The sequence below is a fragment of the Lithobates pipiens genome, unplaced genomic scaffold (assembly GCF_037356315.1).
Source record: "Lithobates pipiens isolate NorthernLeopardFrog02 unplaced genomic scaffold, aLitPip1_a1.2 Scaffold_18, whole genome shotgun sequence".
Taxonomy (NCBI): Eukaryota; Metazoa; Chordata; class Amphibia; order Anura; family Ranidae; genus Lithobates; species Lithobates pipiens.
Genome location: NW_027507758.1, coordinates 12,386,463 through 12,411,345, shown reverse-complemented (window position 1 = coordinate 12,411,345; position 24,883 = coordinate 12,386,463). Strand labels below are relative to the sequence as shown.

At 40.8% G+C, this 24,883-nt stretch overlaps 1 protein-coding gene across 1 annotated transcript in view; it reads left to right on the top strand.

Annotated features, from left to right (window-relative positions):
- KIF6 (kinesin family member 6) overlaps positions 1 to 24,576 on the top strand; it is a 389,098-nt gene extending 364,522 nt beyond the window's left edge. The window contains 3 exon segments of the mRNA XM_077485383.1: positions 4,485 to 4,544; positions 10,032 to 10,138; positions 24,430 to 24,576. Of these exon segments, the coding sequence (XP_077341509.1) occupies positions 4,485 to 4,544; positions 10,032 to 10,138; positions 24,430 to 24,446 (184 nt within the window). The 3' untranslated portion in view covers positions 24,447 to 24,576.
- Positions 24,577 to 24,883: the final 307 nt, after the last annotated feature.

Genomic DNA, 24,883 nt, shown 5'->3' with positions numbered 1-24,883 from the left:
CATCAACATGTTCATTTAAATAAAACCTTTCCATTTTCATTACATAACTTATCATAGACCCAGTGATGTCATCATAGACCCAGTGATGTCATCACCGAGTCTCTGTGCTTCTCTATGCAATGCAGGCAGATCAGGGCTGGTGGGAGGAGCCGGCAGGGGGCTGTACAGAGCTTCCTGATGACATCACAGCACCCGGCCTCACTACTCCTCTATAGAGCCCTCAGTACTGATGCAACACTGGGCTGAATCTTGGGAGGAGTTATGCAAATATCAAAGCCCCTACATGGGCATAGGTCAGTCTGGAGAAATGGGCGTTACAGACTGTATTTACATTGAAAAAACCTCTTATCAGAGCCCCACCCCCATCACATCAAATGTCCCCCTTTCACATCAGAAGCCCCGCTTCATATTAGCACACCCCCCACTTCACAACAGAGCCCCCCTTTACAACAGAGCCCGCCCCCCCACTTCTCCTCAAAGTATCAGACGTCCCCCATCACTTCAGAGTCTCGCCTTCACATCAGAGCCCCCCCCATCACATCACACCCCCCCATGACATCACACCCCCCCCATGACATCACACCCCCCCATCACATCAGAGCCCCCCATCACATTAGTTTGCCCCATAACATCAGAGCCCCCCATCACATCAGTTTGCCCCATCACATCAGAGCCCCCCATCATATCAGAGCCCCCCATCACATCAGAGCCCCCCCCATCATACCAGAGCCCCCATCACATCAGAGCCCCCCATCATATCAGAGCCCCCATCACATCAGTTTGCCCCATGACATCAGTTTGCCCCATCACATCAGAGCCCCCCCATCACATCAGAGCCTCCCCCATCACATCAGAGCCCCCCCCCCCATCATATCAGAGCCCCCCCATCACATCAGAGCCCCCCCATCACATTAGAACCCCCCATCATATCAGCGCCCCCCATCACATCAGAGCCCCCCATCATATCAGAGCCCCCCATCACATCAGAGCCTCCCCATCACATCAGAGCCCCCCATCATATCAGAGCCCCCCATCACATCAGAGCCTCCCCATCACATCAGAGCCCCCCATCCCATCAGTTTGCCCCATCACATCAGAGCCCCCCATCATATCAGAGCCCCCCCATCATACCAGAGCCCCCCATCACATCAGAGCCCCCCATTATATCAGAGCCCCTCATCACATCAGTTTGCCCCATGACATCAGTTTGCCCCATCACATCAGAGCCCCCCCATCACATCAGTTTGCCCCATGACATCAGTTTGCCCCATCACATCAGAGCCCCCCCATCACATCAGAGCCTCCCCCATCACATCAGAGCCCCCCCATCATATCAGAGCCCCCCCATCACATCAGAGCCCCCCCATCACATTAGAGCCCCCCATCATATCAGCGTCCCCCATCACATCAGTTTGCCCCATCACATCAGAGCCCCCCATCATATCAGAGCCCCCCATCACATCAGAGCCTCCCCATCACATCAGAGCCTCCCCATCACATCAGAGCCCCCCATCATATCAGAGCCCCCATCACATCAGAGCCCCCCCCATCCCATCAGAGCCCCCCATCACATCAGAGCCCCTCATCACATCACATCTCTTCCATCACATCACATTCTCCCCCATCACATCAGAGCTCCCCCCATCATATCTGAGCCCTCCCATCACATTAGATTACCACCATCACAGAGCCCCCCATCACATCAGAGCCCCCCCCCCCATCACGTCAAAGATCCCCCATCACATCAGAAGCCCCACTTCATATTAGCACATCCCCCACTTCACAACAGAACCCCCCCCCCTTTACAACAGAGCCCCCCCCCCCCCCCGCTTCTCATCAAAGTATCAGACGTTCCCCATCACTTCAGAGTCTCGCCTTCACATCAGAGCCCCCCATCACATCAGAACCCCTTCCATCACATCAGAGCCCCCCCATCACATCAGAGCCCCCCCATCACGTCAAAGGTCCCCCTTTCACAGCAAACGCCCCGCTTCACATTACCACACCCCCCCTTCACAACAGAGCTCCCACCTTTACAACAGAGCCCCCCCTTTACAACAGAGCCCCCCCTTCACAACAGAGCCCCCACCTTTACAACAGAGCCCCCCCTTTACAACAGAGCCCCCCCACTTCTCATCAAAGTATCAGACGTCCCCCATCACTTCAGAGTCTCACCTTCACATCAGAGGCCCCCCCATCACATCAGAGCCCCTCCATCACATCAGATTGCCCCCATCACATTTCCCCCCTTCACATCGGCAACCCCCTAACACATTAGTGCCCCCCCCCCCCTTCATATTAGAGGTTAGGGAGAAAAAAATAGAAGAAAAGAGGTTTAATCTTAAACTACGTAGAGGGTTCTTTACTGTAAGAGCGGCAAGGATGTAGAATTCCCTTCCACAGGCGGTGGTCTCAGCGGGGAGCATCGATAGTTTCAAGAAACTATTAGATAAGCACCTGAACAACCACAACATACAGGGATATACAATGTAATACTGACATATAATCACACACATAGGTTGCACTTGATGGACTTGTGTCTTTTTTCAACCTCACCTACTATGTAACTATGTAGGTTCCCCATCACAACGGAGCCCCCCCCCCCCTCACATCAGATTCCCCCTTTGCAATAGAGGTTCCCCAACACATCAGATTTTCCCCATCGCATTGGAGTCCCCCCCATAACAACAGAGCCCCCCCCTTGCATCAAAGGTTTCCCATCACAACATATTCTCCCCATTACAATGGGGCCCCCCTTTCAAATCAAGTTCCCCCTTCACATCAGAGCCCCCCTTCATATTAGAGATTTCCTATCACAACAATGCCCCCCTTCACATCAGAGTCCCCACAGAGGTTCCCCATCACAATAAAGCCCCCCATCAAATCAAGTTCCCCCTTCACATCAGTGACCCCCTTTTATTTCAGAGATTCCCCATCAAATCAGAGCCCCCTCCCCCATCACATCAGGTTCCCCCCTTTACATTAGAGGTTTCAGCAGGATAGCACCACGCTGTGCAACATGGGAATGCTATAGCAGAAGGTGACCGGGGACTGGAGGAGAAGGACTGAGTGGCAGATCAGCAGAGCTGGGGGACCAGAGCAGGAGAAACTAGCAATGTCACACATAGTGCATAGCGTGGGAGCAATATAGTGAGAGGTGAGTGGGGACCCAAGAGAGAGGAGGATCAGCAGAGCTGGAGGTTACTACTGAGTGGGGGACCAGCAGAGCTGGATGTTACTACTGATCAGGGGACCAGCAGAGCTGGGGGGTACTACTGAATGGGGGATCAGCAGATCTGGGGGTAACTACTAAATTAGGGATCGGCAGAGCTGGAGGTTACTATTGATTGGGGGATCTAAAGAGCTGGAGGTTACTACTGAGCGGAGGATCAGCAGAGCTGGGGGTTGCTACTGAGTGGGGAAATCAGCAGATCTGGGGGTACTACTGAGTGGGGGATCAGCAGAGCTGGGGGTTACTACTGAATGGGGGATCAGCAGAACTGGGGGTTACTACTAAGAGGGGGATCGGCAGAGCTGGGGGTTACTACTGAGCGGGTTTGGCAGAGCTGGGGGCTACGACTGAGTGGGGGGTTTGGCAGAGCTGGGGATTACTACTGAACACGGGATCAGCAGAGCTGGAGGTTATTACTAAGTGGGGAATCAGCAGCGCTGGGGGTTACTACTGAGTGGGGGACCAGCAGAGCTGGATGTTACTACTTATCAGGGGACCAGCAGAGCTGGGGGTACTACTGAATGGGGGATCAGCAGATCTGGGGGTAACTACTAAATGAGGGATCAGCAGAGCTGGAGGTTACTATTGATTGGGGGATCAAAAGAGCTGGAGGTTACTACTGAGCGGAGGATCAGCAGAGCTCCGGGTTACTACTGAGCGGGGGATCAGCAGAGCTGGGGGGTTACTACTGAGTGAGTTATCACCAGAGCTGGGGGTTACTATTAAATGGGGGATCAGCAGCGCTGGGGGTTCTTACTTTACGGGGCATCAGCAGAGCTGGGGGTAACTACTGAGAGGGGGTTTACCAGAGCTGGAAGTTAATGTGAGTGGCACTGAGCCCAAAAGGAGAATTCCACCTTTTGAAAAAAAATAAAAAAAAATAATAATAATATTAAATGCCTCCATTGCAGCCGTGATCAGGGATGCGATGCTCTGCCTCCTCCTGCAGACTCTTCCTCTCGCTGTGCTGACCACATTCCCAATTCTTTTCTGGTCTGTGTCTTCAGATGATGTTCTGTACTGAGGTATATTAGAATGGAGGAGCGCTCCTGCCATCTAGTGTCTGTGTTCAGGTAGTACAGCTGCACGTTGGTGAGAAGCGCAGATGAGGAAGGTCTGGTCTGTGGCCAACAACCAATCCCCCGCATGTATTTCTGGAGTCTCCGACGTTTCATGTTATGGATTTATTATGATGAAGATCTTCCCGAGACTTTATTATAAAATACTTTTCATGTCTATTTATACTTTACAGTGTTTCCGACAACACAGATTTCATGGCCAGCAGTGTGCAGAGTCCCCCATCCCCCCAGAGGTGAGAAGAGCTCCTTTCTCTATAACTCTCCTTTCCTGAAATACTCTGCACGGCTGGAGGACTCTGCTCCTTCCTCTATAACTCTCCTCTCCTGAAATACTCTGCACGGCTGGAGGACTCTGCTCCTTCCTCTATAACTCTCCTCTCCTGAAATACTCTGCACGGCTGGAGGACTCTGCTCCTTCCTCTATGACTCTCCTCTCCTGAAATACTCTGCTCTGCTGGCGGACTCTGCTCCTTCCTCTATGACTCTCATCTCCTGAAATACTCTGCACTGCTGGAGGACTCTGCTCCTTCCTCTACAACTCTCCTCTCCTGAAATACTCTGCACGGCTGGAGGACTCTGCTCCTTCCTCTATGACTCTCCTCTCCTGAAATACTCTGCTCTGCTGGCGGACTCTGCTCCTTCCTCTATGACTCTCATCTCCTGAAATACTCTGCACTGCTGGAGGACTCTGCTCCTTCCTCTACAACTCTCCTCTCCTGAAATACTCTGCACTGCTGTATGACTCTGCTCCTTCCTCTATGACTCTCCTCTCCTGAAATACTCTGCACTGCTGGAGGACTCTGCTCCTTCCTCTATGACTCTCCTCTCCTAAAATACTCTGCTCTGCTGGCGGACTCTGCTCCTTCCTCTATGACTCTCCTCTCCTGAAATACTCTGCTCTGCTGGTGGACTCTGCTCCTTCCTCTATAACTCTCCTCTCCTGAAATACTCTGCTCTGCTGGCGGACTCTGCTCCTTCCTCTATGACTCTCATCTCCTGAAATACTCTGCACTGCTGGAGGACTCTGCTCCTTCCTCTATAACTCTCCTCTCCTGAAATACTCTGCACGGCTGGAGGACTCTGCTCCTTCCTCTATGACTCTCCTCTCCTGAAATACTCTGCTCTGCTGGCGGACTCTGCTCCTTCCTCTATGACTCTCATCTCCTGAAATACTATGCACTGCTGGAGGACTCTGCTCCTTCCTCTACAACTCTCCTCTCCTGAAATACTCTGCACTGCTGTATGACTCTGCTCCTTCCTCTATGACTCTCCTCTCCTGAAATACTCTGCACTGCTGGAGGACTCTGCTCCTTCCTCTATGACTCTCCTCTCCTAAAATACTCTGCTCTGCTGGCGGACTCTGCTCCTTCCTCTATGACTCTCCTCTCCTGAAATACTCTGCTCTGCTGGTGGACTCTGCTCCTTCCTCTATAACTCTCCTCTCCTGAAATACTCTGCTCTGCTGGCGGACTCTGCTCCATCCTCTATGACTCTCCTCTCCTGAAATACTCTGCACGGCTGGAGGACTCTGCTCCTTCCTCTATGACACTCCTCTCCTGAAATACTCTGCTCTGCTGGTGGACTCTGCTCCATCCTCTATGACTCTCCTCTCCTGAAATACTCTGCACGGCTGGAGGACTCTGCTCCTTCCTCTATGACTCTCCTCTCCTGAAATACTCTGCTCTGCTGGCGGACTCTGCTCCTTCCTCTATAACTCTCATCTCCTGAAATACTCTGCACTGCTGTATGACTCTGCTCCTTCCTCTATGACTCTCCTCTCCTAAAATACTCTGCACTGCTGGAGGATTCTGCTCCTTCCTCTATGACTCTCCTCTCCTGAAATACTCTGCACGGCTGGAGGACTCTGCTCCTTCCTCTATAACTCTCCTCTCCTGAAATACTCTGCACGGCTGGAGGACTCTGCTCCTTCCTCTATGACTCTCCTCTCCTGAAATACTCTGCTCTGCTGGCGGACTCTGCTCCTTCCTCTATGACTCTCATCTCCTGAAATACTCTGCACTGCTGGAGGACTCTGCTCCTTCCTCTACAACTCTCCTCTCCTGAAATACTCTGCACTGCTGTATGACTCTGCTCCTTCCTCTATGACTCTCCTCTCCTGAAATACTCTGCACGGCTGGAGGACTCTGCTCCTTCCTCTATGACTCTCCTCTCCTAAAATACTCTGCTCTGCTGGCGGACTCTGCTCCTTCCTCTATGACTCTCCTCTCCTGAAATACTCTGCTCTGCTGGTGGACTCTGCTCCTTCCTCTATGACTCTCCTCTCCTGAAATACTCTGCACGGCTGGAGGACTCTGCTCCTTCCTCTATGACTCTCCTCTCCTGAAATACTCTGCACGGCTGGAGGACTCTGCTCCTTCCTCTATGACTCTCCTCTCCTGAAATACTCTGCACTGCTGGCGGACTCTGCTCCATCCTCTATGACTCTCCTCTCCTGAAATACTCTGCTCTGCTGGCGGACTCTGCTCCTTCCTCTATCTAATTCTCCTCTCCTGAAATACTCTGCACGGCTGTATGACTCTGCTCCTTCCTCTATGACTCTCCTCTCCTAAAATACTCTGCACTGCTGGAGGATTCTGCTCCTTCCTCTATGACTCTCCTCTCCTAAAATACTCTGCTCTGCTGGCGGACTCTGCTCCTTCCTCTACAACTCTCCTCTCCTGAAATACTCTGCACTGCTGGAGGACTCTGCTCCTTCCTTTATAACTCTCCTCTCCTCAAATACTCTGCTCCTTCCTCTGTCTTACGCTCCTCTTGATCACAGACATTTACCTTTACATCTACTCTGTTTTTTACAATGACGGGATAGTAAGATGGTTAATTCAGCTTGAGCCACTGAGCTCTGTAAACCTCTAAATTCCTACAGCAAGGGGAAAAAGGAATTCCTAGAAAAAAAAAATAATAAAAATGTGCCTAAAGCGCCACCTGCTGGTCTAAAAGAAGAACACAAAATAGTAATATTTGATACTTCAAGAAAGCGTGGGATCTTATCGCTCTGATACGATCCAAAGGTTTTAAGGGCAGAGGAGTGATCTGGGGTCCAATAGACCCCAAATGTCTCAGTAAAGAGGACCTGTCACTGCCTATTGCTATCGCAAGGGATATTTATATTCTCTGTGATAACAATAAAGGCGGTAAAAAAAAATGGAAAGGGACAGTGTGGAAAAAAAATGTACAAGTAAGCGTCTCGAAAAAAAGATAAATAAAAAAAGATTTAAAAAAATTAAAAATGTAAGCATCCAAAAAAAAAAAAGATTAAAAATGTAAGCATTCCGAAAAAAAAATTAAAAATGTAAGCATCCCAGGAAAAAAAATGTAAAAAAAGATTAAAAATGTAAGCATTCTGAAAAAAAAAAAAAGTAAGCATCCCATAAAAAAAAAGATTAAAAATGTAATCATTCCGAAAATAAAAAAAAATTAAAAATGTAAGCATCCCGGAAAAAAATAAATAAATAAAAAAGATTAAAAATGTAAGCATTCCGAAAAAAAAAGATTAAAAATGTAAGCATTCCGAAAATAAAAATTCTAAATGTAAGCATCCCAGGAAAAAAAAAATGTAAAAAAAGATTAAAAATGTAAGCATTCCGAAAAAAAAATAAAAGTAAGCATCCCATAAAAAAAAAGATTAAAAATGTAAGCATTCTGAAAAAAAAAAAAAAAAAATGTAAGCATCCCGGAAAAAAATAAATAAATAAAAAAGATTAAAAATGTAAGCATTCCGAAAAAAAAAGATTAAAAATGTAAGCATTCCGAAAAAAAAAAATTCAAAATGTAAGCATCCCAGGAAAAAAAAATTTAAAAAAAGATTAAAAATGTAAGCATTCCGAAAAAAAAAAAAAAGTAAGCATCCCATTAAAAAAAAAAAGATTAAAAATGTAATCATTCCGAAAATAAATAAAAATTAAAAATGTAAGCATCCCGGAAAAAAATAAATAAATAAAAAAGATTAAAAATGTAAGCATTCCGAAAAAAAAAAGATTAAAAATGTAAGCATTCCGAAAAAAAAAATTCAAAATGTAAGCATCCCAGGAAAAAAAAATTTTAAAAAAGATTAAAAATGTAAGCATTCCGAAAAAAAAAAAAAAGTAAGCATCCCATTAAAAAAAAAAAGATTAAAAATGTAATCATTCCGAAAATAAATAAAAATTAAAAATGTAAGCATCCCGGAAAAAAATAAATAAATAAAAAAGATTAAAAATGTAAGCATCCAAAAAAAAAAGATTAAAAATGTAAGCATTCCGAAAAAAAAAAATTAAAAATGTAATCATCCCAGGAAAAAATAATGTAAAAAAAGATTAAAAATGTAAGCATTCCGAAAAAAAAAAAAGTAAGCATCCCATAAAAAAAAAAGATTAAAAATGTAATCATTCCGAAAATAAAAAAAAATAAAAAATGTAAGCATCCCGGAAAAAAATAAATAAATAAAAAAGATTAAAAATGTAAGCATTCCAAAAAAAAAAAAATTCAAAATGTAAGCATCCCAGGAAAAAAAAATTTAAAAAAAGATTAAAAATGTAAGCATTCCGAAAAAAAAAAAAAAGTAAGCATCCCATTAAAAAAAAAAAGATTAAAAATGTAATCATTCCGAAAATAAATACAAATTAAAAATGTAAGCATCCCGGAAAAAAATAAATAAATAAAAAAGATTAAAAATGTAAGCATTCCGAAAAAAAAAAGATTAAAAATGTAAGCATTCCGAAAAAAAAAATTCAAAATGTAAGCATCCCAGGAAAAAAAAATTTAAAAAAAGATTAAAAATGTAAGCATTCCGAAAAAAAAAAAAGTAAGCATCCCATAAAAAAAAAAGATTAAAAATGTAATCATTCCGAAAATAAATAAAAATTAAAAATGTAAGCATCCCGGAAAAAATTAAATAAATAAAAAAGATTAAAAATGTAAGCATCCAAAAAAAAAAGATTAAAAATGTAAGCATTCCGAAAAAAAAATTAAAAATGTAAGCATCCCAGGAAAAAAAATGTAAAAAAAGATTAAAAATGTAAGCATTCCGAAAAAAAAAAAAAGTAAGCATCCCATAAAAAAAAAGATGAAAAATGTAATCATTCTGAAAATAAAAAAAAATTAAAAATGTAAGCATCCCGGAAAAAAATAAATAAATAAAAAAGATTAAAAATGTAAGCATTCCGAAAAAAAAATAATTTAAAATGTAAGCATCCCGAAAAAAATAAAAAATAAAAAATGTAAGCGTCTCAGGGAAAAAAAAAAACAAGTGTCCCGATTTTCCACAACCCCGAACGTGAGGTATCTATTTACTTGGCGTAACATCATCTTTTTATATTTTACCATTACCATTTTTGTGCATTAAAGTTCATTAAAGTATTTAAAAAAAAAAATAATTGTTTTAAAAACTGCTGTGCAAATACCATGTGACATAAAAATTTGCAACACCCACGATTTTATTCTGTAGGGCTTCTGCTTTAAAAAAAATATATACCATTTTAGGGGTTCTAAGTAACTTTCTAGCAAAAAATACTGATTTTTTTATTTATTTTTTTACATAAAAACAAGTTGGAAAAGGTCGGTTCTTCAAATATTGTTAAAATAATTTTTACTAAACTTAATTATATTCTAAAAAAAAATAATAATAATAATAATAAAAAAATAATAAAAAAAAATAATAATTTAGTATTTTTATAATTCTACATTTACTTTAAACATGTTATTTTTTTCATCTCCTGTTCCAGAGTTCCTCGGTCCGCCAAAACTCCAATCCCGCTCACCGGGGACAGCCAGACGGACGCCGACATCCTGGCGTTTGTGAAGGCGCGGCAGAACCTCCTGCAGAGGAAAGGTAACGGATCTGTCTGTGATCTACCAATGGGATGTCTTTCTTTAGAGCTTTATTGATGAGGTTCGGCAAGAAGCATTGTCTTCAGTTTTACCGCTCACTTTTTTTATTTAATTTTTATTCATTTTTACTGGTGAAATTTATGTTTAAATTAAGTTCTTCTTTAAAGCTAAACTCCGGGGATAAGTAAATATCATTTAAATCCATCCATCGTGTATATTCTTCATGAATCTCAGTGTGATTTGTGTATTTCTTCCAGATCTGTGCAGTAATCCAGTGTGAGACTTCCTGTAATAAAGACCGCCCACTGCTGCTCTCTCTCCTTGTGCAGGGAGACTGGTCTTGTCTCCGCCCCCTCCTCTAGTTTTCTGTAGTGGGTGGAGCCTGCTGGTCCCCTCCCACAGCTCTGCTCTCACTTTCTTTTTTTCAGGGGGACTGGTCTCGTCTCCGCCCCCTCCTGTAATTTACTGGAGTCAGCCTGTAGTGGGTGGGACCCGCTAGGGGCCCTCCCACAGATCTGCTCTCTCTCTCTCTCCCTCTCTCTCTCTCTCTCTCCTTGTGCAGGGAGACTGATCTTGTCTCCGCCCCCCTCTTGTAGTTTTCTGTAGTGGGTGGAGCTGATAGGCCCCTCCCACAGCTCTGCTGTTTGCACGGGCTAAGTACAGCACAGTGATGATGATGATGCACTTAACCACTTCAGCCCCGGAAAGGTTTTACCCCCCTTCATGACCAGGCCATTTTTTTTTGCGATATGGCACTGCGCCGCTTTAACTGACAATTGCGTACCCAAACAAAATCTATTTTCACCATAAATAGAACTTTCTTTTGGTGGTATTTGATCACCTCTGCCGTTTTTTTATTTTTTACGCTATAAACAAAAACAATTTACAGTTTTGGAAAAAAAATATATATTTTTTTTACTTTCTGCTATAATACATATTCAAAAAAAAACTATAAAAAACGAATTTATTCATCAGTTTAGGCCAATATGTATTCTTCTACATACTTTTGGTAAAAATAGGCGTATATTGATTGGTCTGCGCAAAAGTTATCACGTCTACATACTTTGGGATAGATTTAGGGACTCTTTTTATTTTTTATTTTTTTTTGTTTTTTACTAATAATGGCAGGACTGCGACATTGCGGCGGATAAATCGGACCCCAAATGACACCTTTTGGGGACCAGTGACATTATTACATTGATCATTGCTGTACAGTAAAAATGCACTGATCAATGTATAAATGTCAGGGAAGGGGTTATCACTAGGGGGGCAATGAAGGGGTTAAGTGTGTTCTCTGGGTGTGTTCTAACTGTAGGGGGGATGGGCTGCCAGGCACATGACAGAGATCACTGTTCCTGATCACCGGGAACAGAAGATCTCCGACATATCATCTGGCAGAACGGGGATCCGCCGTTGTTTACACTGGCCCCGTTCTGCCTCTCTGTACACTGTGATCACGGGTCACCGCCGGACCAGCGGGTACGCTCCTGCGGGACGCAACGGGGCGCCCGCTATCTCCCATGCACGGACCACCATACAGCTATGGTGGTTCACGCAGGAGAGCCAACCTGCCGCATTATGGTCGGCAAGCAGTTAAGGACCCCCCCCCCCCCCGCAATGTACTCCAAACGGGCAGCCGATGCGGGAAAAGCAACGTACTGGTACTTCTCTGCCTGCTTCTGGGTTTAGGGCGTGCGTGTGAGTGCCCACCCCCTGCCGTCTGTCAGCAAGTCTCTGCCAATGATTGACATGGGCAGACCACCTGTTCTACATCTTCTAGGAACAATCGCAGGTGTCCGGCGCCCATCTCGGCCGCCAGGCCCACTGATTGCCACTGATAGGAGGCACTAATGGGCACTGTTAGGCATGGATAGGTGGCACTGATGGACACTGATTGGCAGCAATGATGAGGAGGCACTGATAGGCAGCACTGATGAGGTGGCACTAATGAGGCATCACTGATAGGAGGCACTGATAGGCAGCACTGATGAGGTGGCACTAATGAGGCATCACTGATAGGAGGCACTGATAGGCAGCACTCAAGGGCACTGGTAGGTGCCACTGATTGGCAGCAATGATGAGGAGGCACTGATAGGCGGCACTAAAGAGGCTGCACTTATAGACGTCACTCATGGACTCTGATAGGAGGCACTAATGGGCACAGATAGGCACGGATAGGTGCCACTGATGGGTGCTGTCAGAATTGTGACAGCGCGTGAGGAAAGGAATGCCGACATCAGGCAAGTTTGTTTACATGTGATCAGCTGTGATTGGCCCTTTACATGAGATCAGCTGTGATTGGCCCTTTACTGTGCTCTGTGATTAGCGGTGTCTGATCACTGAGCGCTCCAGATGCCCGGCTCAGGGGCGGGGTTCTGGGAGGACAATCATGGATGAATGAGAGAACCGCCCTGTAGCCGTCTTTCGGTCATGAAGCTGTTAAACACTCAGCAGTGCATCTATTTAACACAACGGTGCTCTGAATGCTTATAAAAATAAAAGTGAAAAATAAAGTGGAGTCGCATAGGGAATGTGGGTGGAGTCGCGTAGGGAATGTGGGTGGAGTCGCGTAGGGAATGTGGGTGTAGTCGCGTAGGGATTGTGGGTGTAGTCGCGTAGGGATTGTGGGTGTAGTCGCGTAGGGATTGTGGGTGGAGTCGTATAGGGATTGTGGGTGGAGTCGCATAGGGATTGTGGGTGATCTAACGTAGGGATTGTAAGTGGAGTCGCGTAGGGATTGTGGGTGTAGTCGCGTAGGGATTGTGGGTGTAGTCGCGTAGGGATTGTAAGTGGAGTCGTGTAGGGATTGTGGGTGGAGTCGTGTAGGGATTGTGGGTGGAGTCGTGTAGGGATTGTGGGTAGAGGGATTGTGGGTGGAGTCACATAGGGAATGTGTGTGGGGTCATGTAGGGATTGTGGGGGGAGTCATGTAGGGATTGTGTGTGGAGTCACATAGGGATTGTGTGTGGAGTCACGTAGGGATTGTGGGTGGAGTCACGTAGGGATTGTGGGTGGAGTCACGTAGGGATTGTGGGTGATGTAACGTAGGGATTGTGGGTGAAGTCGCGTAGGGATTGTAAGTGGAGTCGCGTAGGGATTGTGGGTGGAGTCACATTGTGATTGCGGGTGGAGGAATTGTGGGTGGAGTCACGTAAGGATTGTGGGTGGAGTCACGTAAGGATCAGGCATGTACTGGCCATCGGAACTACCGGGAGTTTCCCGGTGGGCCGATGGCTCAGTGGGCCACTCTGATGTAAGGGGGCTGGTGATGGGACACTCTGATGTGAGGGGGCTGGTGATGGGACACTCTGATGTAAGGGGGCTGCTCTTGGGACACTCTGATGTAAGGGGGCTGGTGATGGGACACTCTGATGTGAGGGGGCTGGTGATGGGACACTCTGATGTAAGGGGGCTGGTGATGGGACACTCTGATGTAAGGGGGCTGGTGATGGGACACTCTGATGTAAGGGGGCTGCTCTTGGGACACTCTGATGTAAGGGGGCTGGTGATGGGACACTCTGATGTAAGGGGCTGCTGATGGGACACTCTGATGTAAGGGGCTGCTGATGGGACACTCTGATGTAAGGGGGCTGCTGATGGGACACTCTGATGTAAGGGGGCTGCTGATGGGACACTCTGATATAAGGGGGCTGCTGATGGGACACTCTGATGTAAGGGGGCTGGTGATGGGACACTCTGATATAAGGGGGTTGGTGATGGGACACTCTGATATAAGGGGGTTGGTGATGGGACACTCTGATATAAGGGGGTTGGTGATGGGACACTCTGATATAAGGGGGTTGGTGATGGGACACTCTGATATAAGGGGGCTGGTGATGGGACACTCTGTTGTAAGGGGCTGGTGATGGGACACTCTGATGTAAGGGGGCTGGTGATGGGACACTCTGATGTAAGGGGGCTGGTGATGGGACACTCTGTTGTAAGGGGCTGGTGATGGGACACTCTGATGTAAGGGGGTGCTGATGGGACACTCTGATATAAGGGGGCTGGTGATGGGACACTCTGATGTAAGGGGGCTGGTGATGGGACACTCTGTTGTAAGGGGGCTGGTGATGGGACACTCTAAAGTAAGGGAGTGCCGATGGGACACTCAAAATGTAAGTGGGCCGGTCTGGATGAAGTCCAGGGCCACATTTCTGTCCCAGTCCAGCCCTGGTAAGGATTGTGGGTGGAGTCACATCGGGATTGTGGGTGAAGTCCCAAGGGGATTGTGGGTGGAGTCCCAACGGGAGTCACGTTGGGGTTGTGGGTAGAGTCACATCGGGATTGTGGGTGGGGTCACTTAGGGTTTGTGGGTGGAGTCACATCAGGTTTGTGGGTGGAGTCACATCAGGTTTGTGGGTGGAGTCACATAGGGTTTGTGGGTGGAGTCACATCAGGTTTGTGGGTGGAGTCACATCAGGTTTGTGGGTGGAGTCACATAGGGATTGTGCAGGATGAGTGGGGACAGGAGGTGGGGGAGAGGGATTTTCTCACATCCCCCGATGATCTAAGTCGTCAGCCAATGGGATTCCACCTAGAAGTGAGCTCTGACTGTTGGGTGGGTTGCCCCTTTAAGGAAGCTCTATGGATGTCATGATGTGAAGGGCGATGAGACATCTGGTGTTGCTGTTGTCCTAAGAGGCACTTTATTATCTGCCGGCTTATCAGCTATTACTGTCAGGCAAACACAGCGAGGATAGCAGGCGGCACCACTTCACACCGAGCGCCCCGCACCCCTCTGATGGTATCCCCCCCCCCCCCGGCGTCACGGGTGCCCCACCATACAGATCCTGTGTGACAAATAATAATATGCCGCACGGTGGCGCCACATTGCCCCGCGCCCCTTCTATGATCAGGAACCGGGGGAGGAAAAATATAAGCAGATTGAACTTCAGCTTTAAAGCTCCAAGCTAAAAAAAACAAAAACTTTTTACATTTAAATATATTCCACAATAGCCACAAAGCATATAAATCTACTTCATATGCAACAAATGCAAACCCAGATATTACCTTGTAAAAGTAGCAGTGACCTCATCACCGGGCTGTACATGGTCTGTGCAGAAAGCAGAGCTGTGGGAGGGGACAAAGCAAGCTCCACCCACTACAGAAAACTACAGGAGGGGCGGAGACAAGACCTGTCACCCTGCACAAGGAGACAGAGAGAGCAGAGCAGTGGGAGGGGCCCAGCAGGCTCCACCCAATACAAGAAGGGGCGGAGACAAGACCAGTCGACCCTGCACAAGGAGAGAGAGAGCAGAGCTGTGGGAGGGATTCAGCAGGCTCCACCCACTGTAGAAAACTACAGTAGGGGGCGGAGACAAGACCAGTCCCCCTGCACAAGGAGAGAGAGCAGCAGTGAGCGGTCTTTATTACAGGAAGTCTCACACTCTTACTGCACAGATCTGGGAGAAATACACAAAGATCACTGAGATTCTAGAAGAAGACACATGACTCCACCAATAGTATTTTGTGAGTCATATGGGGGACCCTGGACTGCAGTTTAGAGAATTTTGCTACACTTAACGGTCTGTGTATAAAAAGTTTTGCCATGCCGAAGTGTCAAGCACAACAAATGATCACCGTATTGCTTGTAATATCCCCTATGATCATTTGCTCCATCTAGTGGCCACAATGCGATATTTTCCTGAAATACCGCAATAAAAAAATGTAAAAAAATCTGCACTATGTCCACTAGGTGGCGCAGACGATCATAAGAGATAATTATATTTCAATCAATACAGTGATCATTTGTTGTACCTGTGCAAATGCTTAAAGTGGAACATTACCTGTTTTTATTTTTTTGTTTTATTTTTTATTTTTTGTTTTTTTTTTGTTTTTTTCCATTCCGCTCTCCTGCCTCGCCCTTCCTACTAAATTCTGCAAATTAGCAGAAAAAATAAAAAGTTTTTCCACCATTTTTCTTTACACAGCCTAAATTTTAGCTAGGCCAGAATGACTTATGTTCCCCCACACGGTTTTCTGACAGACGTCGGTGTGTGTGGGCGCATGCGCGGCATCTAGCATATTTCTTCCTGGGATGTGTGACGTACCGTCTCAGGAGCCGATTTGTGAGATGCTGGGCATGCGCACGCACACACACCGTGTCAGGGGGCTGCGGTGCATGTGTGGGGGATGTGGCACTGACACGCCGTGGGCATTGCTGCACCGTACCGGAGAACCGCCAGAGACTTGCGCCTTATCTAAGTTAACTACTTAAGGACCAGCGCCTATTTTTCAAACTTGTTTTGTACAAGTTAAAATCATTTTTTTGCTAGAAAATTTCTTAGAACCCCCAAACTAGAAACGTGCACTGACAAAAAAAGTGTGCGTTTTTCTTTTCATTTGTTTTTTTGCTTTTTTCAGATATTCGAAAATTTGGATTTTCGAATTTCTGAATTTCCGAATTTGTGGATTTTCGAATTTGTGGATTTTCGAATTTGTGGATTTTCGAATTTCTGGATTTCCGAATTTCTGAATTTCCGAATTTCTGAATTTCCGAATTTCTGAATTTCTGAATTTCTTGATTTTCGAATTTCTGGATTTTCGACTTTTCGAATTTCTGGATTTTCGAATTTCTTGATTTTCGAATTTCTGGATTTCCGAATTTCTGAATTTCCGAATTTCTGAATTTCTGAATTTCCGAATTTCTGAATTTCTGAACTTGCGAATTTCTGGATTTTCGAATTTGTAGATTTTCGAATTTCTGGATTTTCGACTTTTCGAATTTCTGGATTTTCGAATTTCTGGATTTCCGAATTTCTGGATTTCCGAATTTCCGAATTTCTGAATTTCCGAATTTGTGGATTTTCGAATTTCTGGATTTTCGCATTTCTGGATTTTCGAATTTCTGGATTTTCGACTTTTCGAATTTCTGGATTTTCGACTTTTCGAATTTCTTGATTTTCAAATTTCTGGATTTTCGAATTTCTGGATTTCCGAATTTCTGGATTTCCGAATTTCTGGATTTCCGAATTTCTGAATTTCTGAATTTCCGAATTTCTGAATTTCCGAATTTCTGAATTTCCAAATTTCTTGATTTTCGAATTTCTGGATTTTCGAATTTCTGGATTTTCGACTTTTCGAATTTCTTGATTTTCGAATTTCTTGATTTTCGAATTTCTGGATTTCTGAATTTCTGAATTGCCGAATTTCTGGATTTCCGAATTTCTGAATTTCCGAATTTCTGAACTTCCGAATTTCTGGATTTTCGAATTTCTGGATTTTCGAATTTCTGGATTTTCGACTTTTCGAATTTCTGGATTTTCGAATTTCTGGATTTTCGAATTTCTGGATTTCCGAATTTCTGGATTTCCGAATTTCTGAATTTCCGAATTTCTGAATTTCCAAATTTCTGAATTTCCGAATTTTTGGATTTTCGAATTTGTGGATTTTCGAATTTCTGGATTTTCGACTTTTCGAATTTCTGGATTTTCGAATTTTCACATTTCGAATTTTCAAATTCCATATTTTCGGAATTCGAAAATTTGAAAATACGAAAATTTGAAAATAAGAAAGAAAAATCAGTAAAGTTTGAAATAATAACTAACTATTAATTTATAGGCATTGGAATTTCCTTTCAAATTTGGCTGTTAGCGAACGTAACGAATATGAATTTATCTGAAGTTCCGAATTATCCGAAATAATGAATGCCACATCTAAATAAAAGGAATGGAACAAATCAATAATAAATAATAATACTAAAAGGTTTTATTATTATTATTATTGTTTGTTATTATTAGATCGTTACGTTCAATTCGTTTAGATACAGCTGTGGTTATTTCGGATAATTAGTAACTCCGGATAAATTTGTATTCGTTACATTCACTAACAGCCAAATTTGAAAGGAAATTCCAATACCTAGAATTTAATAGTTGTTATTAGTTAGTTATTGTTTCAGATTTTCCGGTTTTCAGATTTTCATTCTTTTGAATCTTCAGATTTTCATTTTTATTTTTGGATTTTCAAATTTCCAAATTTCCAAATTTCCAAATTTTCAAATTTCCAAATTTTCAAATTTCCGAAATTGCCAATTTCCGAAAACTGCCCATTTCCGAAAACTGCCCATTTCGAAAACTTCCAATTTTTCTAAAATTTTGAATTTTTAAAATTTTGAATTTCTGAAATTTCGAATTTCCAAAATTTCCAATTTCTGGAAATTCGGAAATTTCGGAATTAACAAATTCATCAAAACTCGTTAAAAAACGATTTTGGGAAACTAAACAAAATTGCACATGTCTAACCCAAACATTATTTTTTTTTTTTTTCAGACACCCTAGAGAATAAAATGGCGGTTGTTGCAATACTTTATGCCAGACCGTATTTGCGCAGCGGCTTTACAAGCACAATTTTTTGGGAAAAAATACACTTTTTTCAATTAAAAAAATAAGACAGTAAATTTTGCCTTTTTTTTATTATATTGTGAAATATAATGTTACGCCAAGTAAATTGATACCCAACACGTCACGCTTCAAAATTGCGCCCGCTCGTGGAATGGCGACAAACATTGACCCATTAAAAATCTCCATAAGCGACGTTTAAAAATCTCTGCAGGTTATCAGTTTTGAGTTACAGAGGAGGTCTAGGACTAGAATTATTGCTCTCGCTCTAACGATCGCGGCGATACCTCACATGTGTGGTTTGAACATCGTATTAATATGCGGGTGCAACTTACGTATGCATTCGCCTCTGGGCGCAAGCGCGGCGGGATGGGGCGCTTTCAAATTATTATTTTTTTCTTATTTTATTTATTTTTTATTTTCACACCGTCTTAAAAAAATAAAAAATAAAAAGTGTCACTTTTATTCCTATTATAAGGAATGTAAACATCCATTGTAATAGAAAAAGGCATGACAGGTCCTCTTAAATGTAAGATCTGGGGGGAGGGGGGTCAAAAAGATCTTACATCTCATATTTGCACTAAAATACCATTAAAAAAAATACACTTCCACCATCCAATGTTATGGAGCCAAGTGGGGGCCATCATTCCTTCACTCGACTCTATGCACACAGCCTGTGATTGACAGCCTCAGCTCTGTTCATAGGGGGGGTGGGCGTGCCGAGTGTGCCTGGGCACACCCTAATCACCCCGTGCGCCAGGGCAACTGTTTAAGGCAGTACAGCGGCCCTACAGTACCGGGCCCAGTTCAAAAGGGGGGGGCCCCGGCACTTGCCGAGCAGGAGGACCAAGCTGTACTGTCTTATTGCAGACACCGATCCTCTTGCGCCCCCCCCCCCTCCTTGCAGCACTGCCAGCTTCTCCTCATCTTTGTCCATCCAGTCGCACTGCAGGAGGATACGGGAGGTGGAAGGGGCCGGTAAATGCATAATTTACTGGCTCCTTCTTTTTCTGAATGAACACAGTGAGTGTTCAGTACCAATCGCCCCTGTGTCTATTCATCGCTGGAGTACAATAAACGGTGTTTACTATGCTTCAGATTGTGAATAAATAGGATGCCTGTGATTGCTTCATATTCATTCATCTGTGCAGCTGAGGCTCTTAAAGGGAGGCAAGTGTTTAAAGTGTTTGGACCCCTGATATTTCTCCAAAGCCCCCCTAACAGGGCACTTAAAAAAATAAATAAAAGTAAAATAAAAATAAAAATTTGAAATGTAAAAAATAAAGTAAAAATAATAATTAAAAAAAGTAAAAAAAGAAAAGTAAAAATAATAAAAAAAATGTAAAAAATAAAGTAAAAATAATAAAAAAATAATAAAAGTAAAATAAAAATATAAATTTAAAATGTAAAAAATGAAGCAAAACTAATAATCAAAAAAAAGTAAAAATAAAAAAATGTAAAAATAATAATTAAAAAAAGTAAAAATAATAAAAAATGTAAAAAATAAAGTAAAATAATAATTTAAAACAATGTAAAAAAAGTAAAAATAATAAAAAATAAATAAATAATGTAAAAATAAAGTAAAAATGTAAAAAAATTTAATAAAATTAAAAAATAATAATTTAAAACAATGTAAAAAAAGTAAAAATAATAAAAAATAAAGTAAAAATAATAAGTTAAAAAAGTAAAAATAATAAAAAATAAACAAAAAAAATGTAAAAAAATAAAGTAAAAATCCGAATTAAAAAAAAATGTACAAAAAAGTAAAAAATAATAAAAAAATAAATAAAACGTAAAAAAAAAGTAAAAATAGTCAAAAATAAATAAATAGTTTTGCTATCTGTCATTTCTGCCATGACATAGCATCACAGCCATGTGCATACCCCTCGCCACTGACTGTGTATTTGAACTTTGGGGTGCACACCTCTAACACAATAGGCTGTGCACACCTATGGCTCTGTTCCTGTGTGCTGTGTGAAGAGGGGGCGTGTCCCTTTCCCTCCCAATCAGCTCTCACTGAGCTCTGCAGAGTGTAGCTTCAGCTTTCCACCCCCCCCAGTTTTCTTAAATCTCAAAAAAGATTTATAAATTCAGCATTTGAACGGATATAGAGAAGAGAAGACGGTAGATAAACAGGTACAACCTTACGTAGGAAGATATTTTAGTTTTTTTGCTTCATCTCAGTGTATCATATAACCTGAGGCCGGTCACATCGCTGGGGGATATATAAATCTTTCAAACCGCTTTAAAAAGATGGCGGTGCTGCAGAAGAAGACAGGGCAACCTGAGAGCTTTTGCTGCCTCAGCTTGTAAATTCCAAACCCAGCGCCGGCGATAACAGAGGGGCCGCCGGTTTCCAGCGGCGCTCACGTGACGCAGGTTAATACTGAACTATAATTGTGTGTTCATCTAGTCCATTACCCTGATCTGAGTGTCCGCCGACTCATCACATCTCCCCCCTTTTATTAGCAATCATTTATCTCCGAGTGCAGAGACAGGACAGATCCACGCCCGCCACGTACCGCACAGATCACCGATTAAAGGGGACCCGTCATAGAGAAATATACAGTAATAGGACCTGTCAGCATTAACCACTAGAGACCGAGCCTCTTTTTGAAATCTGTTGTTTACAAGTTAATATCATTTTTTTTTTTTTTTGCTAGAAAATTACCTCCAAACATTATAAATATATTTTTCAGACACCTTAGAGAATAAAATAGCGGTCGTTGCAATACTTTATATCACACCGTATTTGCCCTGCGGTCGTATGCCCTGTACACACGGTCGGATTTTCCCCTCCCTCCCCCCTGAGTTTTTTTCCGCTTAGCCAATAGAGAATATAATAGAGAATATAATCTGTTTTGTCATTTGAGGCTATGTTTTTCAGCTTATTATTTTTATTTTTGGGTGGAGGGAGTTAGGGGGTTAACTCATTTATTCATTTTGAGTTATTTATTATAGTTTTTTATTTATTATTATCGTTTTTTAAACAGTTTTTTAGGGTTTGGGGTTAATTTATTTACCTATTATTATTTTTATGTATTTTTTTTTTTAATTTGTTAGGGTTAAGGTTAGTGCCAGGATTAGGGGTTCATTTTACTTATTTATTTGAGTTATTTATTATAGTTTTTTATTTATTATTTTTTATTTATTATTGTTTTTTTAAAACCTTTTTTTAGGGTTAAGGCTTAATTTATATGAGTATTTATTTATTTAACTATTATTATTTTTATGTATTTTAAAAAAAATTGTTATTGTTAAGGTTAGTGCCAGGATTAGGGGTTAATTTATTTGAGTTAATTATTATAGTTTTTTATTTATTATTATTTTTTACATTTCTTTTAGGGTTGAGGTTAATTTATTTATTTGATTATTTATTTACCTATTTTTATTTTTATGTATTTTTTTTTAATTTGTTAGGTTAGCGCTAGGATTGGGGGTTGATTTATGTATTTTACTTATTTATTTGCTTATTATTTATTTATTAATTTTCTTTTGTTATGCTTAGCGTTAGGATTAGAGGTTAATTGATTAATTTTGAGTTATTTATTATAGATTTTTATTTATTATTATTATTTTAAAACATTTTTTAGGGTTAGGGGTTCATTTCATTTATTTATATACCTATTATTGTTTTTATGTATTTTTTTATTTTTTTATTTGTTAGGGTTAAGGTTAGCGCTAGGATTAGGGGTTAATTTATGTATTTTACTTATTTATTTGCTTATTATTTATTTATTAATTCTCTTTTGTTAGGGTTAGCGCTAGGATTAGGGGTTAATTGATTAATTTTGAGTTATTTATTATAGTTTTTTTATTTATTTATTTTTTTTAAACTTTTTTAGGGTTAGGGGTTGATAAATAAAAAATACATAAAAATAATAATAGGTAAATTAATTTATTTTATAGTTTGTTAGGGTTAAGATTAGCACTAGGATTAGGGGCTAATGTATGTATTTTACTTATTTATTTACTTATTATTTATTTATTCATTTTCTTTTGTTAGGGTTAGCGTTAGGATTAAGGGTTAATTAATTGATTCATTTTGAGTTACTTATTATAGTTTTTTATTTATTATTATTATTTTAAAACATTTTTATGGTTAGGGGTTCATTTCATTTATTTATATACCTATTATTGTTTTTATGTATTTTTTTTTTGTTTATTTCTTAGAGTTAAGGCCATGGGTTAGGGGTTAATTTATGTATTTTACTTACTTATTTGCCTATTATTCATTTATTCATTTTCTTTTGTTGGGGTTAGCACTAGGATTAGTGTTTAATTAATTGATTCATTTTGAGTTATTTATTCATTATAGTTAAAAAAAAAAAACATATGTTAGGGTTAGGGGTTCATTTAATTCATTTATTTTAATTATTTATTTACCTATTATTAGTTTTATGTATTTTTTATTTATTTTTATTTCCTAGGGTTAAGGTTAGCACTAGGATTAGGGGTTAATTTATGTATTTTATTTATTTGTTCTTATATATTTATTCATTTCTTTTATTAAGGTTAGTGCTAGGATTAGGGGTTAATTAATTGATTCATTTTGAGTTATTTATTATAATTTTTTATAATTTTTTAGGGTTAAGGGTTAATTTCATTTATTTATAAACCTAATATTATTATTATTTTTTTTTTTCAATTTGTTAGGGTTAAGGATAGCACTAGGGTTAGGTGTTAATTTATGTATTTTACTTACTTATTTGCTTGTTATTTATTTATTCATTTTCTTTTGTTAGGGTTAGCGCTAGGATTAGGGGTTAATTAATTGATTAGTTTTGAGTTATTTATTATAGTTTTTTATTTATTATTATATTTTAAAAACATTTTGTAGGGTTAGGGGTTCATTTAATTTATTTATATACCTATTATTATTTTTATGGATTTTTTTTAATTTGTTAGGGTTAAGGTTAGCGCTAGGATTAGGGGTTAATTTATGTATTTTACTTATTTGCTTATTATGTTTTTATTCATTTTCTTTTGTTGGGGTTTAATTAATTTATTAATTTTTTGTTATTTATTATAGTTTTTATTTATTATTTTTTTAATTTATTTTATTAATTATTTACCTATTATTATTATTATTTTTATGGATTTTTTTTATTTACTTTTAATTTGTTAGGGTTAAGGTTAGGGCTAGGATTAGGGGTTAATTAATTGATTAGTTTTGAGTTATTTATTATAGTTGTTTATTTATTATTATATTTTAAAAACATTTTGTAGGGTTAGGGGTTCATTTAATTTATTTATATACCTATTATTATTTTTATGGATTTTTTTTTAAATTTGTTAGGGTTAAGGTTAGCGCTAGGATTAGGGGTTAATTTATGTATTTTACTTATTTGCTTATTATTTATTTATTCATTTTCTTTTGTTAGGGTTTAATTCATTTATTAATTTTGAGTTATTTTATTATATTTTTTATTTATTATTATTTTTTTCATTTATTTTATTAATTATTTACCTATTATTATTTTTATGTATTTTTTTATTTAGTTTTAATTTGTTAGGGTTAAGGTTAGCGCTAGGATTAGGGGTTAATTTATGTATTTTACTTATTTATTTGCCTATTATTTATTTATTCTTTTTTTTTTATTTACTTATTATTTAAATTAAATGTTTGCATTTGAGCAGAACAAAAAGTGCAAAAACAAGTATATAGCACATTTCAATGCATTTCCTGGGGGGGGGAAATGTTTTTTTTTTTTTTTTAAATGCACTAATCTGCTCAAATTGAGTAAACCAACAAAAAGAAGGTCCAAAACGTATTTTTTTCCCCTCCAGCGTTTTGGAGCTTCGAGCTGCAGAACACTCGGGGTGTGAATGAGGCCCGAAACTAGTTGGTGTGATATGTGTCGTGACTCCGCCCCTTTTCTGCTCATATTTGAATCATTTTACCCATGTTGACCAATCACATGTCTGTATGATTGTTGTGCTTCCTCCGCAGGCTCCGCCCACCAGTGACGCACAGACGACACGCGTTTACGACAGACTGCCAACAACCAGGAGGACCTCTGTCTCTTCTTTCCACTGCAGAGTCTCACTAGATGGAGCTGTGATAACACCTCTGACAGTGTCGTATTGCAGGACGGTTTAAATGGTGCTTTAAAAAACAAACCGCACATTGTAAATGCCACCTGTAGCCATAAAGAGCCCCTGTCATTTTTGTGATATGGATTGCACTATGAAGTGTATTGTTTGCTACAATGTCCGACACGGACCGCGGTCCCCTCCCAGAGAGGACAGGAAACGCATCACAGACAGTGGAGAGCGGAGAATGCCATTCGCCGGATCATCTTATATAATATCTGTTTTCTTTAAGGCAGCTGCATAGACGTGTAAGAAGGTCAGTGGTTGTTTGTAGAGCAGTGGTCTTCAAACTGTGGCCCAGGGGCCAGATC